The sequence below is a fragment of the Electrophorus electricus genome, chromosome 7 (assembly GCF_013358815.1).
Source record: "Electrophorus electricus isolate fEleEle1 chromosome 7, fEleEle1.pri, whole genome shotgun sequence".
Taxonomy (NCBI): Eukaryota; Metazoa; Chordata; class Actinopteri; order Gymnotiformes; family Gymnotidae; genus Electrophorus; species Electrophorus electricus.
The window spans coordinates 17,294,655-17,310,343 of NC_049541.1; the positions used below are offsets into that span (position 1 = coordinate 17,294,655).

The 15,689-nt window shown below is 41.3% G+C and overlaps 2 protein-coding genes across 2 annotated transcripts; one reads left to right on the plus strand and one right to left on the minus strand.

Annotated features, from left to right (window-relative positions):
* Nucleotides 1-2,960: 2,960 nt before the first annotated feature.
* mettl25 (methyltransferase like 25) lies at nt 2,961-13,608 on the minus strand. Its single transcript, XM_035527974.1, is given in 20 exon segments — nt 2,961-3,543; nt 4,799-4,808; nt 6,243-6,307; nt 6,473-6,490; nt 6,492-6,548; nt 7,020-7,113; nt 7,918-7,991; nt 8,526-8,555; nt 8,704-8,739; nt 8,741-8,793; nt 9,725-9,730; nt 11,077-11,211; nt 11,214-11,223; nt 11,842-11,907; nt 11,909-12,007; nt 12,009-12,050; nt 12,052-12,534; nt 12,697-12,815; nt 12,987-13,151; nt 13,281-13,608. Coding segments are annotated over 20 exon segments (1,863 nt in total). The 5' UTR covers nt 13,486-13,608; the 3' UTR covers nt 2,961-3,447.
* A 182-nt stretch (nt 13,609-13,790) lies between these two features.
* Nucleotides 13,791-15,686, plus strand: ccdc59 (coiled-coil domain containing 59). The gene is given in 5 exon segments (XM_035527975.1): nt 13,791-13,975; nt 13,977-14,025; nt 14,442-14,768; nt 15,072-15,169; nt 15,273-15,686. Coding segments are annotated over 5 exon segments (744 nt in total). The 5' UTR covers nt 13,791-13,870; the 3' UTR covers nt 15,438-15,686.
* The last annotated feature ends 3 nt before the right edge of the window (nt 15,687-15,689 follow it).

Sequence of the window (15,689 nt, forward strand, 5' to 3'; positions counted from 1 at the left end):
ATATATTTCAAAAACAAGCACATCACTAAAACCAAATTCAGAACTTTCTAATTACTTACTGAAAACATTGTAGTGATTAGCAGATCCCTTGAGTCTGCTACTCTATTGTACTTCACTGCAAGCTCAAAAGTGTTTAGTTTTACTGAGAAAATGTTTTCTTTCATTGGAAATCTTATTGAATACTACAGCCTGAAGTAAATAAATAAATAAAAATAAACCAGAAGCAAACTGAAAAATATGGGAACAATCTAAGTTTTTGAGTCTATATGAACTACATTTATGTACTATCCACACAAACAATGGCTATGTGAATGGAACATTATATCATGAAAAATATTTAGATTGAAATGTTGCTGCTTGTCCACAGCACAGTGCAATCACAATGCTTATTATTATTCATCTTTTCATAACCACACAAGATCAGTGGCATAAAACTGGATGAAGCCTTAATATAGCAAACACGTTGACTGAAAAATCACCTTCATGCTTTATCTGAAAGTATTAAAGGCTCTGCTCTAGAGATATAATGGTTCAACATGAGCAAACTGTATAACTTGGAATTTACTAAATGTTAAAGTTGGATTACTTAGCTAAATATATGTTATATATTGTTATTTACACATCAAAGAAAAAAGGAAAGATCCCACCTCAGAAGAGGAGATAAAAGATACTGTGTTGTTCTTTGTTTTCGTATACTTGTCTCTGTTGGCTGTGGTAGTGTTTATGCAATGAATTTGCAGTTCACACACTGGACGAGTGAGTGATTGTTTTCAGATGGAACTCATCATGTGCCATTATGGACTGGTGGTGTGTGTGTGTGTGGGAGAGAGAATCTGTAAATAGACCCCCACCCCCTCCACCCTCGCCCAACCTCCCTGCATCCTGTTTGGTCGCACTGATGATGATGGGTCATCGATGGAAAAGATAAATCGCACCTCTCTTTCCTCTCAGCTTCCCTCCGTCTGTCCCTCATTCACGGTGCTTTTTCAAAGAGCTGATGCCTGATAAGCAGTGTTCCAGGCCTTCTCTCAACTTCCTCTTGTTCTGTTTCCCTGGCCGGAAGCTTGACTAGCCTGTTTCCAGTCTCATCCTTCCTGTTTGACCCCCTTCCACCAGCTGATCAGATCACATGGGGCAAAGGCCATTATGCCAACAGATTTTTTTTTTTTAAATAATGTAAGTGTTTAAATAATGCATGTACGCCCTTTCAAATGTGTGAATCTTATTCTGAACTGTTGGGGATTTTCTCTTGGCAGCTGTGCAACAGTTTCATATGTTACATGACAAACAATCCACAGTGATTCATGGAGTGGTAATAAGTTGATATTTAGAGCTGTATAAGACTGAGGCTGTGAAATACCTACACCATATCATTGTAGGCCACAGCTTACCGGAGAGCGCAGCTCTGTATATAAAATACCCTCAGGACTGTGCTGTTTGCAGTGTTGAAAACTAAATCAGTCCATTGTGTTTACCAAGGTGCTAAAATAGAAATATGTGATTTTGGTCCATGTGGAATGAATAATGTATAGCACAGATTTAGTAGTTAGGACATTAGTGATGCCAGAGACGCTGTAGATGCTATGGTCTGTATATCAAAAGGACACTTTCTTTCATTCCCCAAAACCGAGACCTGGGCAAATGAAACAGAAGATCGAATTAGTCTGTTTCTCATCTCTTTGCTATTTCAGGCACAGAGATCCTGAAGATTGCATTAAAACATCATATCCTGGACATGTTTTTTCCCCATCCCCCGATTTAGCCACACACCAGGAAATGGCATCACATCCCTGCTGGAGTATGGCATTGCCTTCAGCTGCTTTAAGTGCATAAATGTTTGTGCATGAGTGTGTGTGTGCAAGCTCTTTACAGAGTAAGCAGTGCCAGAAGATAAGGCAGCGGTCAGTGTAAATTACAGGCTCTGTGCAGTGTGAATGACCACAAACGTCCTGGACCATGGGGAAGGTTTGGACAGCACAGGTGCGACATGTCAGAAGTGAGCAGGAATCAAAGCCCTTCCACAGCATATACACCCAAAAGATTCCTCCGGTAACTTATTCTGCTCCATTCTTTCATTCTGAATGAGGTGTTTGTGGACAGATGTCAGAGCACAGTGAGCTCCAGCCAGCACTGTAGTATGAGGAATGTTTGTGATGACAGCAGCAAAGACAATAGCAGTAACTACAATTGGAAACAACTCTTCATGCATACAAAACCAGCAACACTAGGAAAAAGTGGATATGCTTTTTTTTTGTTTATGGTTTGAGACTAGCCCTTCGTTTTTAAGACCTCAAATGCCACTTCAGCCCCTAGAAATACAAATGCCATGTGCTTAGTGGATTTTGTGATACATAGCTTTATGTAAATCAGGTAACCTCATGACTCCATTACAACAATGAACAAAAAATATGATAAACCTGAAAAAGAGGATATAACTATATATCTTTATCATTTATACTGGAGTATGTGCATATTTTTCAAATAGCTAGTTTTCCACAGATAGGACTGAATCAGTGAATATGTATTGCATAAATCATGTGCACCAAAAAGCTACTGAATTACCTACTTTTAGAAGGTCAGTTATAAAGTTAGACTGAGAAAGGTGAAGGGAAAAACTCTTCCACTAGATAGATGATGCACTTACCAGGTGTTGAAATCTGCCCTTAAGACAGAGCCTTGTTCACTAGTGGTTAGCAAACAGAATCTCCAATAGCCTTGAAACCTTTTTTACTCCTCCATTCAGACACAGATCAAAAGGAATAGATAAATATACAAAGAACTAATTAAAGAATAGTTCCACTATATCCTTCTGCCCTCAAACTGCAATGATCTATAGAGTTGGCAATGATAGAGGTCAATGTATCTCTTTGAGGAGCTTATATATGTTTTTAATAAATCTGAATGTTACGTGCACATCCAGGGCTGTGGATGAAATGGCTGAGGTGACCAAGAGTTGAGGCTTTAATTAGTACTGATTATTGGTAACCAACCTGGCACAGCAGAATACTGGCAGCCTGAGTGCGACTTATGTCTGAGGATCACTCCATGCATGCAGTATCCACAATAGCAAAAACTCAGGAGTTCAAAAGGTTCATTTAGAGCCTGAATAACACACTGCATTAATTTCTATCTACTGCTTCTATTAAAGTGCTACTTGGACAACTCTGTGATGCTTTAATCAGATTTTGTTTCTTTGAAAGATCAGATGGGGATGCGACTATTTGCTTTCAAGGGCTAGTCACTCCTTTAAGTCTGATATCAACATGGAAATTACGGAGATAGTGAAAAAGCACATTGCCATAATGACTTAATTACAACACACAGATGCAGACATAAGAAATCATTTATAGTTCACAATAACAATTAGGATATAAGAGTACATTGCAAGTAAATAAAATTTAATTACAACAAATAAAAGGAATATATGAGGTAAAGCATCTTTGGCTGTTATGAAGTCCTTTGGCTCTTTACTCCAACGACAGCATAACATCTGGGGGACAGAAGTGGGTCAAAGAGCTGCACCAGGGCGGAGTAGCACACATTCTCCTGTTGGAACATTCAGTCTTTAAAGAGGAATTTGTACACTGGAGAGGCATATGTATAATATAGGGCTACGGTTGCATGACGGCAGTGCAGTATATTTCACTGCAGCTTTTTGTTCTGCCATCTACTTAACACCCTGCCTAAACAGAGAGTGGTGTATAAGAGAGCCCATGCTCTTTACTGTTAAAGCATACGCATAGCTGCATAAAGAATCATGTTGGGAAAACAATCGGTGTTAGCTGTTAAGACATGGCAAATAATTTACCATTCTCAAGAATGGTTTGTCTCAAGAATTAAAAAATATGTGCGAATGATGTGCAAACAAGATTTCCAGATATATTTCATTTGAGGATCTAAAACAGTCTTAATAAAATTATTCTTCATTAGTAAGTAATAAATGACTAAACACTTGGATTAGTTTCTCATTAATGAAGCCAACAGTTCTTGGTTGTGGACTTTTAAACTCTACTGTAGTTTCATGTCTGCATAACAGGATTACATAACAAATTCTATCAACTAGTTTGCCAATTGCTTGAGTGCAGTTACTGTATATAAAACACAGAAGAGACTATTTAGATAGATATAATATCTGGCTCAGCTGAAAACTGTTTTGTCCTCAAGTTCATATAATAAAACACTCCATAATTGCTCATCAAAGTAGGTTTTATATAGGGTAGCAAACTCAGCTAAATTATTTATACCACAAATGCTATGATGTCTATTGTGACTCTAATTTCCATATGGACACCATGGGCTCACAGGCTGTCATGTCAACAATGCTTAATGAGCAGCAAGCCCTTCTAGTGTCTGACAAAAGGGAACCACATCATTCTATACGAAAGCAAATGGTTTAGTTGCCTTATGCTATATGACCGCCAAGTGAACGCAACAAAACCATACAGAAATGATCCCCAGAGAACCAACAGCTTCACTCCTGATCAACATTTCTATCACTCTTCCATAGTCTGCGGATTTCGCCTCGTGACTGCCTTAGCCGCACGCTCTTAAGTGTCCTCGACAGGAGGCTTGGGTTTTATGTTTAAAGCATGTTATGGAAGGCAGAAACGGAGACGAAACTCTAAACTGTTGAATTCCTGTAGTACGAAGAGAGCTGTGGAACCCGAACTACTTTTTTGTGTGTGTGAATATATGAATACAGCTGTCTTTTTGCCTAAGTTTGCTTTACCACCCGAGGCCGCTGTGGAGCAGGTTTTGCCTTACTATATGACCTACAAGAGTACACCTGTGCTGGTGCCTCCCTCTCCCTACTTCCACTAAGAAACCACTCTTTTGGAGTAGAACGATTGGCTGTTTGTACATAAACATGTAAGAGAATAAAACTACAGTATAGTAAAAGAAAAGAATCATTTATACTTAGATTTTGCTGACACTTTTATCCAAAGTGACTTACAGTTATGACTGAGTACAAATGGATTAATTGAGGGTTAAAGGCCTTGCTCAGCATACCAAGTCAAGTACCTTAACCACTGAGCTACCACTGCCCCGTTTTTAAATTAACCAACACAAGATTTGATTGTTTGAAGTTGATGCTTATAAAAGAAGATAAAGGACCAAAGACTGATATTTCTGTATGCTGAATAGCTAAGGCAAAATAAAGGAGAATATCAGCAGTATTGGAGCAACTGGTAAGAACGCAAGGTCCTTGAAGTTCTACTACAAAACAGATGCTCAGATCCAGATAAGTTGGAAGAATTATGTGCATTAAGTGCAAAAGAAGAGTAGAAACTGAAACACAGATGGATGATGTGAAGAAAGAAGTTGAAACGGCGTTACAATGGCACACGTTTGCATGGCAATAAAATCAAATGAATCTTGAGAGAAGATAAGAAGAATAGATTCTAATGATTCTGTCTCATGATCAACTGTTTGACTGGAGCAAGGATCAAATTGCCCAAACTTGCATGTAATACCTTTTCTGGGTATAAAAATAAATGAATATTTAACTAAAACATATGCTGTCTTACCAGCCCAGCTAAATACTGTTAATTATTTAGCACTCTATGTGATGAGTGTGTATGCATTGATGAGTCATTTCAAATACAATACCACTGTGAGGGCTCATGCTGGAAGCTATGTTCTATATTAACAGGAACAGCACATAGTTCAACCAGAAAGTGATCCATCATTTTAGAAAGTGATGAATTAGTATTTAAATAGTTGCTTTACAACAGTTTTCAGTGTCCAAAATGCCGAATAGTCAGTTTTAGATTTGTATGATTAGAACCATATTTGCTGTAATTCTGAGGCATAAGCTAGAGATTTAGCCTGAAATAACGGCCCTTTTCAACAGTCCCACAGTAACTGTACAAAGTGCACTTTTTCCTCTAATTACGAGTGGATTAAAAAGCTTTTTCGGTGTTCTATTTCAGACTGACGCATGCAGAGCACTTGGAGAACAAACTTCATCGTGGAACTGAAACAGATCCCTATCCAACAATGGCTCAGAGTGGTCAAAGGGCCAAGGGCAAGGGACCAACAGAGGGAGGCTGAGGATGGTGGGGAGAGATGACAGGACCAGACCTCCATATTCATTAGAGTGTGACTGGTGACCTGCACAGAATGAAATACTTGATGGTGGCAAAAACCATCAGTCTGCAAATGGCTCAGGTCAGCCAATCAGATGGTAATATCTAATATCTATCACTGTCATGAGGACACGAGGACTTTGTTACCTGCACTTCATGTAGCAGAGACGGTCCAGCAGGATAAGGCCTTCGATACATGGAGCCAAAGTCACCTTCAGCTGAAGGAGAATGTGACAGTGCCATATTGTGCAGTTTCACTTTTGAGTTCAATCTGTAACTTCCCTCCAGACAGTTTGTTGGATGTTAAATGTAGGTAGGGACGGAGGGAAACTCTATGATGTTGTCAAACAATGTGGAAGTTATGGCGTTAAAACTGAACTCACCATGTTGAAGGCCACCATCCTCGTTCAGCCTAGGATGGTAGAGGTCATGGTAACCCTGGATCACACCATCTGACAGCTGCACAGAAGGGGAGAAGATGGGAGAAGGCAGACCAGTGAAAATCAAAACCATAAGAGAAGAAAAAATATTCTATTTTCAGAGCCCAGAAACAACAAGAGTCACTGTTTGACCATAGAGAATTAGGATGCAAAATGCTTGGATGCGAAATTTGATAAATCTCTGCCCTACCCTGCTTGCTTAATTAGGCCCTTATCCATTGTTCCCTAACAGAAATCAGATGAACACAAGCACTCTTCAATAACAGAGATTTACTACAATGTAACTAAAGTAAATGAAAGTCCCCATAAAGGATAAATTGAGGTGCTTAGTTCAGTTCTGTTAGGCGAAAAATGATCTCTGCCATGATAAAATCTGATAACAAACAGCAGATTGAATCCAGATTGCATTATGACTTGGGCATCTTTTCATAGAAAATTAGAAGAACAGACAACCCCTCTGCTTGACATCTTCAGTGTCACTACCGCTCACCTTTGAAGCGTCCAGTTCCAATTTCCTGAGTGCCCTCCTCACATAGTCCACGAATGAGGATGCTTTGGAGTAAACATTCCCAACGCGCTTCCCACTAGCCACGGGGAAAACCAGTGCTCAGACAAGAGTCATAACCATCAGTCATCAGAATCAGGTCTCAACCTGTGCAGTGAGTATCAAGTATCTGGAGCCCCTGAGTGTCCCGCAGTGGTCACCCCCTGCTCCCCAGTGCTTCCTAAAGCTCTCTGGAGCATGAGCGGGAAAAACAACACACTGCTCTGGATGCTATGTGCCGGGAGTCATGGTAATGAGATACAGAACCTTGTGTCTCCCGCTCACCCGGGGGGATTGTGTCAGCAAGCGAAGCAAGCTTTGTGTTTGTCATCGTGTGTGTGTGTGTGTGTGTGTGTGTGTGTGTGTGTGTGTGTGTGTGTGTTGGGAGAGAGTGCTGGGAAGGTTAGGCGGGTAATGCTAGGGTTTTATACCAGAACTGACTTCTCAGTTGTCCCAAGGAACAGTGCATTTCTGCTTTTACTTAATACATTGCTTTTAGAATGACAGCCTAATGACCACTGGGAAATATATAATTCTGTAAACTATAAAGCAATGTACTACAGTATTATATGCCCTGATAAATTGGTGATTACTGTACAACTTGATCCAGGATGTCACAAACATACAGTATGCGAGGCAGACCTATGTGTATCTACATGGCTTGTTTCTCTGGAAATCGTGTGCACAACACTACATATATACATACACTACAAATAATCTTCATATTTAAATCCGAAGAAGATTCCTGGTAAGTAACGTGTGTGAGTGTGTGTGTGTGTGTGTGTGTGTGTGCGCACGCGCGTGTTTGAATTCCTGTGTGTATACAGATAGACAAAAGTAGTACCTCTTATGGGCATCATAGTGATCCTGAAGAATAACATGAAGAACTGCCCTGTAGAAGAGCGATTCCATAGGAAGCTGTGAAAGAAAGGTGAACAGGCCAATCAGAACACATTTGATAAGGAATTACCTAACCAACTGGCATTTAAATGCTCCAAAATGTTAATTAAAAACCCCTTTTATTCACATTTTAACGGTGTTTTCCTGGACCTTATATAAGACACTTGTGCCTAAAGCACATTTATTTCCACAGTTGTTATCAGACATAGATGTGCATTTCTTCGCACATGGAGTTATGCATGCACGCACACACACATACACACAAAATAATGCAAATCAGCAGAACACACTGTTCTGGCCCTGTGCTTGCGCTAATTTCCACAAACAAAAAAATCTAAAGTAAAAAGCAGACCCTATCAGCCCATCTAAGCAGAGCATGATAAATATTCATATTCCTCCAACCCCAAACTGCAGGACTGGTGTTCAGCATGGACAGCCTATTACTGTCAGCTGTACAAACAGCTCCTTGGCAGAATCACTCTCTATATGCAAATCTGAGGGGGCACACGTGTGGTTACAGCAGGCAGGAATACAACTTCATCAGTCACTTACCCCTCCTCCAGCTGCCACTCTCTCCAGAGCCTAAGAACCACAGGAGCAAACATAAAGAGAGACTGACTCTCACACCACAAGACTGCAATATCATGTCAATGGCATCAACCTCCGGGTTAATCTCATTGGTCAATGTGTTCCAATACCTCTGGGCAAAGAGTTTGTATTTTAAACTCACCAGACATGCCGACATCCTGGCGTTGCGTCCGCAAAAAGCATGCCTGCTCTCTTAGATACTGGCTCATGGGAAACCCGCACACACATCCACCTCACACTTCTACCCAGGACAGGCCAGGGAATAAATGAAAAGAATATATATTCCAGAAAAGATTAAAAATAACATGAATAAATATCATTATCTAAACATTGTTTATATATCACTTTGCTGGAAGCTGCAGAAGATCTAGATCCCGATTCATCATTGCTCCAGGCCCTAAGGAACTCAAGTGTTCTTAGGCCGTGTTATCCTGTGGGGCTTCACAGAGCACATGCCTGCAAGCCACATGTTCAAGTCAGCCTGCCACTCAACCAGCCCTCTACTGGTGCATTTAGGCCCTATTCCTTATGCAATACAAGATGCCTTACTGTTAACCTGAAGCTTGCTGTGCTGAACAAGAGCCAAAACCTAACAGAAACTGTGAGAATGTATGGTGTGTGTGTGTGTGCGTGTGTGTGTGTTTGTTGGGGTGGTGGGTTGGGAGAACAATGCATCATGGCTAACAGGATATGACCACCAGTGCTTTCACATGGACATAACTAAGTGTGAGTTCTTACACTGCGCAGAGATGCATAATCACAGTGGGCCCTAAGATGGATACTCTCCACCACATGTGTGAGTGTGTGTGTGTGTGTGTGCGCGCGCAAGTACGCCTGATGCATTTGTGACCATACCATGACGCAACACTTTCAATTTCGTGTGACTGTTGATATAAGCCAGCTCAAGGCGAGCTTTGCGAGGCTGGAAGCGAGAGCACCGTGGGCGAAACATCGCTCCGTCGCCTCCTCACTCCGAAACAGCCTCCTTAATTCCGCTCCAGCCTCTTTCACTATTGCTCTTGGCTGTTTTCAGGTACAGCGGCTCTGCTCTGATTGGGAGCAAGTATTGTCTGCAGTGGCCAAGAAGCTGTGCCAGAACTCTTCTCGACGCAGAGCACGTGAGCCCCAGTGGACGACTTTACTGCAAGCATTTATGTCATCACTACACTCTGACTTAGAGGCAATGAGAAGGGGCTGCATGTCCAGACACAGATTAATCTTAATCTTAATATAGCATTACTGAGGAAGGTCACTACGGGACTGCCATGGGAAGTAGCATTAGCCACAGTGCAGCATCAGTGTTCATTTTAACTCTTGCACACTTTCTGTCAGGCATTTCACCATATGTTTTGTCAAACCTTATTTTTCTATAAGTAGAATCGAAATGGACAATTTATAAATTTTAGAGAACCATTTACTGGGTAAAATGAAAAGAATGTCTTCATGTGCTCCAATGAAAAACATCACATTTTCTTTGCCTAATCCATAATTTTTATTTATTGCTAATAAAAAGGTTGCCCTGTTTATATCATACTGTTTTCCGGAATCTCCTGTCCTTTTCCTAAGTGATTTTAAAGGAAGCAGCAGTAAGGTCTGCTGTTTCTATCACCTGTCACATATAATATATTGAGCCCTTTTAGAGCATTTATGCTTCTTGACTTGGCTGAGAAAATAAGTAATAATCCTTCCCGCATGGTCAGAAGGAAGGACAAATAAGCCACTGCTGTGTGAGGAACTAATAAAGAACAGGAGAGCTGTACAGAGCAGCTTCAGCTGTCCAGGACTCAAACCCCTGCTGTGTGTACTCGTGTGTGTGTGTGTGTGTGTGTGTGTGTGTGTGTGTGTGTGTGTGTGTGTGTGTGTGTGTGTGTGTGTGTGTGTGTGTGTGTGTGGTGTGTGGAAGCATATGCTCCCTTGGGAGAGCTGTCTCATGGGAGACAGTATACTGAGAGAAATACTATATAAGTAGTATTTTCCTCAGCAGACACACAGTCAGCCTGTGGTGTGTATGTACAATTGAGTTTCTATGTTGACACGAAATTAAACTTTGCTGGAAGACCTATTATTGGAAGAAGAACCAGAGGCAAATGCACAAGCACAAATGCATAGATAAATGCATACACACCACAGGCTGACTGCATGTCTCAACAACCCATCAACTGAAGTGTCATCACTGAAAGCAATCAGACACTTTGAGTGATCGTGATGTCATAATGAACGCTGCTGTCTAGGTGCTACTCTGAAGTCCTACACAGACTACCAACTCTTTCATCAGCCTGTTACAGGGTAGTATTTCAATTTTAAAACAAACAAACAAACAACAACAAAAAAGATATATTGACCTCCATTACCCAATGACCACACCAATTAAATATGAATTGCTCCCTTTAGTTCAGCCAACGTGATTATGTGACCCTTCATTCTTCTTTAATATGCGGATATAGTGACTCAGCTCCTGGGGTTGCTGGGTGGATGTTTCACTGTATACAACCCTGAACACAGGGCATGAGCTCACCCTGGCCATCCGGATCGAACTGCTCTGAGAGGAGGTGGTAGCAGCAGCCTACACTGCAGACAGCCCGGAGCTCCTGCTTGGCTCCAAACATCCGCAAACTGCTGGAAGCCAGATCTCCACACGTATGCAGGCCACCATAACTGCCTCCTGTGGAGAGAGAGAGAGGTAGAGGAAGAGGGAAGAGAGAGGGAGAGTGGGAGTGGGAGAGAGAGAGAGAGAGAGAGAGGGAGAGAGAGTGGGGAGGGGGGAGGAGTGCAGTGATGAAATCTATCTGGCAGCACGCTGCATTAACGCATGCATCCACTTTTCTTCTCCCCGGCAGCCGCTCACTGAACACGGCTATCATATGTCATGATGGAAACATCTCACACACCAATCCCTGTAATTCCTGAGCGTAACCTCCCATAATCCACATAATTAATATTATTGGGATGATTACTGCTGTCACATCAGGGGAACGAAGGCCTTAGGGTTCTGCTCCATATTAAAACCCAATGGCTAGTTGACTCTCTTATGACATTTACGCCCCGTTAAAGGAGTGAAGCATAGAAGAGGCCACAGCACATAAGAATCCATTCACTGCATTAGCACATTTAAGCCTGATTTGGAGGTGCATGAGGATTATAAATGACTGTTCTGCAGAGAAGATGGCAACATAAAAGCCACTATGCTTCTTTTTCTAACCTACTGCATGCTAACAGAGTCTGAACAGTGTTGGTAAGAGTGAACTCGCCATTAGTCAGAGCAGTGTTCCTTATCCCTCACCTCCAGTTCTGAATGAGTGTCCCGAGGTCCGTACTGGGCTGTGACATAGGAGGTCAGAGGTGAAAAACAAGTTGCCATTGTCACTGTTGTGTCTGCCGTCCTGCGCCTTCCTCTCCAGATTCTCCCTCTTCCTCCTCTCCCTCTCCTCAGGGCTCAGCTGGCTCGAGTGGGACACGAGGTGAGGTGTGCTCCACAATGTCAGGGGCCAAAAGCACCGATGAAAGGGTTCTCTGACGCATCTGATGCCCATTCGCCAAGCCTGTTCAAGACTGCAGAATGATCCCTGGCCAGTTCTGGTGAAACAGAACTCTGGACCTCGACGATACGACTCTGTCCACTTATGGTGAAGAGGTTTGTCCCAACTTTCCATTCGTCAACATTCTCCTCTGCTTGACTGCTCTCCGCATCCCCTTCTTTCTGGTCTGGAGTAGCTGTGTGACATTCATTGGTTCTTTTTTCTTTTTCTTCTTCTTTTTCTGTCTGCCTGCTACTTGAGTCTTTGGGCAGGACTTTCTGGTTTCTCCTTACTCTGTCATGTTTACGGTAGGCTTTGGAGAACCTTTTGAGTTTCCTGTTCCTCTCCTTTGCACCATGGGTGTTTGTGCTGGAACAATCAATGCCAAATACCTGCAGGCCATACTGCATAGAGAGGAATGAGCACAAGTAGCCTTTACCTGAGCCCACATCGATAACCTGAGAGATAGAGAGTGTGAGAGAGAGAGTGAGTGAGTGTGAGTACAGGGGAAAGAAACAGAATATATACAAACAAGTTGGTGAGAAAGATTACTGAATCCAGCTTTAGTGAGCTTCTAGTGAGTGTGACAGCAGTACCAGTGTTAACAAGGCCATTCTAACCTGTTTGACTCCACAGCATCTGGCCAGACTGGCCACCACTTCAGACATAGCTGGCACCTCATGAGCCTTCTTAGAGTTCATGAACTCTTCAGGTACAAGACGTCCATCTGATATTCCATCTAAAACAGTCAAAGTAGTGAATAACAACTTTGTGAAATTGTAAATGAGGGAAATGTAAAATGCTTGTCAACAATATTACACAGTAATAAGCCACTAATTCAATGGCTGATAAACAGTGAAATGAACAAATGAAAAACTTTTATTAAGATTCACATAGTTAAAAAACAGACCTGGGCAGCCTTCAGACATCACTCTCAGTGACTCCATCATTGCTGTGCGCTGCACACATACACCCAAGCCAGCCAGAGAATGAGCTTTGGCTGCCCTGAGAAGTGCTGCTATGTCTACCAGCTTTTTGGTGACATTACAGAATCCAAAAGTAATGTTTTCGTTACCTAAAATTGTAAAAAGGAAGACTGAAAGTAATTTCTGAAAATTAAACAAGCAATGTGTATCCTTTATAAGGCACGGAGTATACTATACAGTATGTATACAATAAGTTACTATCCAAGATCCTAACTTACCCTCTACCTCCACCGTGTGGTCACAAGTAGAGTTAACAGCCGACAACACCTCTTCAGGATTCACAGCTATAGACGTCCGCCAAACATCGCGCGTATAGAAATCTACGGTGTGCGCATTTGCAATACCTAATGATATAGAAAGAAAACGGCGGACGTCGTCTATATTTTTCTTTAATTTATTACTAGAGATATTAGAAAAAGCCATATTGTATTGAAATACACGAAAAGTACTGCTGGCATGTCACACAGAGACCAGAAGAGTGAGGCTTGATATTCAGACATTGCTAGTTGTTAAAATAAGGTTCAGTAAGAAAACTGAATGTCTGAATGTTTGTTTACTTTCATCATTGACACCAATTACACTTTTATTAAAGTAAATGTAGTTGCGTTATAGCACTATAAATAGCTACATAAACTTAATAAAATGTAAAGACCCTGTCTATCGATAGCCCATGTTCGATTAGCAGGATCTACTGTCCACCTTTACGTAATTACTATGCGACAAAAATGTCACGTGTCGGATTGTGGCCATACATGCTACATATGTTTACAGTTCGATTAGCTAACTAGCTAGCTAACTTAGTTGTGAAATGGCACCTGCAAATCCAAGATTTAGTGCTAAAGCGTCATTTAAAGATAAAAAGGTGAAAAACGATTGTGAAAAGGGCCCGTCATTAGCTGTTACTCAAAAGAAGAAAAAAATGGATTCCCGGGAACAAGTATTTCGATGGCAGTTTACAGCAAGGTTAGTCCAGAGATTTTCTAATATCTAGCTACCGTTATAGACCTAAGTATGTTGATCTCTGGTTAGTCTGTCCGTAGCTCACAATCTAAGCATTTTGGTTAACGTCAGCTATTAGAGCTAACTAGATGGTTATATTTCGTAGACCATTGAATTTATGGAGTTATAGAATTCCACAATTCTTGTTTACTCTTCGGACTCTTTAGACGTTCTTAAGAACTGATCCAGTGCCCCAAATTTGCGTAACTTCGGTAGCAAGCTAGTTTGCTAACTGCTATTACAAATACTATTTGAGACCTTTTGGTACAACAAACTATTTCAAGACATCTTAAGGCGCAGTAATAGCTAGGTATGTAGTGGCTACGTTATTACTGGGTTATTATTAAGCCAGTCTAATAGAGCTGTTTATCCATTAACAGGCCAGGGATTTGCTTTCAAACGAAGGCAGCAAATAAAACAGGAATACAGAAAGCTTCTTCGAAAGGAGAAATGGAGAATGCAAGATTCGAAGGCTCAACTGACAGAGGAATACCCAGCGCATCTGAAGCATCTCTACTTGGCTGAGCAACAGAGGCTTGATGAGGAAGAGCAAATGAAAAGGATTCACAGGAGGAAAGGACGGACTGTGGAGCCTGAAGAGGAGGAAATAGGGACCGTGGAACCCCTGCTGCTCGTTCCAGTTCTGTGACAAGGGCTGCAACCTGTTCCTGAGGTGTCAGCTCTTATAGGCTCATCTAATGAACAGGGTTCACTGATTCAGAGGTGTGTAGGTTTTACAATTTCACCAATAACAGTGACAAACTGACCATCTCCTGTGTTGGGAACAATTAATCACGCAAGAGTATGTATGTGCTTTATGATGGCAGGCCAGTGGTAAAACTTGTGCTGGTGCTAAACCCTTCAGAATGCAGGGATTTCGGGTCTTATATGAACTTTTATCTGAAATGCGTTATTTGGTATAAGAAGTCACTTGATTACATAAAAAAGGGTTAATTTACTTTGCTAATTGCTATGTTTTGTGCTGATGTGCTGTTGGCAGTTCCATAAAGATACACCAAGGCAAAAGAACCAGAAGAAAATGTCTTCCTATCAGAAGATGAAGCAAGAGTATGAGAAAATCAAGGAGGAACAAGACAGAAAGAGACAGGTCAGAGAATAATACAGTTCACTCCAGTTTGTTGTGCCAAAATAAAGAAAACAATTCTTATATTCCTTTATCATTTCACTTGTATGCACTTGTTCTGTTGCAGGAATACTTGAAGGACAAAGCACAGAGAGAGGAAGCCCTGAAGAATTACAAAGAAAAGAAAATGGCAACATACCAGTTGCTGAAAAAAAAGACTAAAAAAGGTCAGCCCAACCTGAACCTGCAGATGGAGCTTTTGCTTCAGAAGATCCAAGATCAGCACAAATGACAAAGCTGTACACTGAGCTGCTGTAAAGGTCCAGCCAAAGGTTTTTGCACCTGGCAGAGAATGAGAGCCTTGAACTCTAGCGGTGCGATCCTGGCAATCCAATAAATTATGGACTGATGGAATATGTCAATAGAAATAGTATGGTGAAGTGCTGTCTGTGCAAAGCTCATAGATTTTACATAAACAGATTTATATTGCATTTTAACTTTTATGTAACTTTGACTTCAAAGTAATAAAGCTATACTAATATTT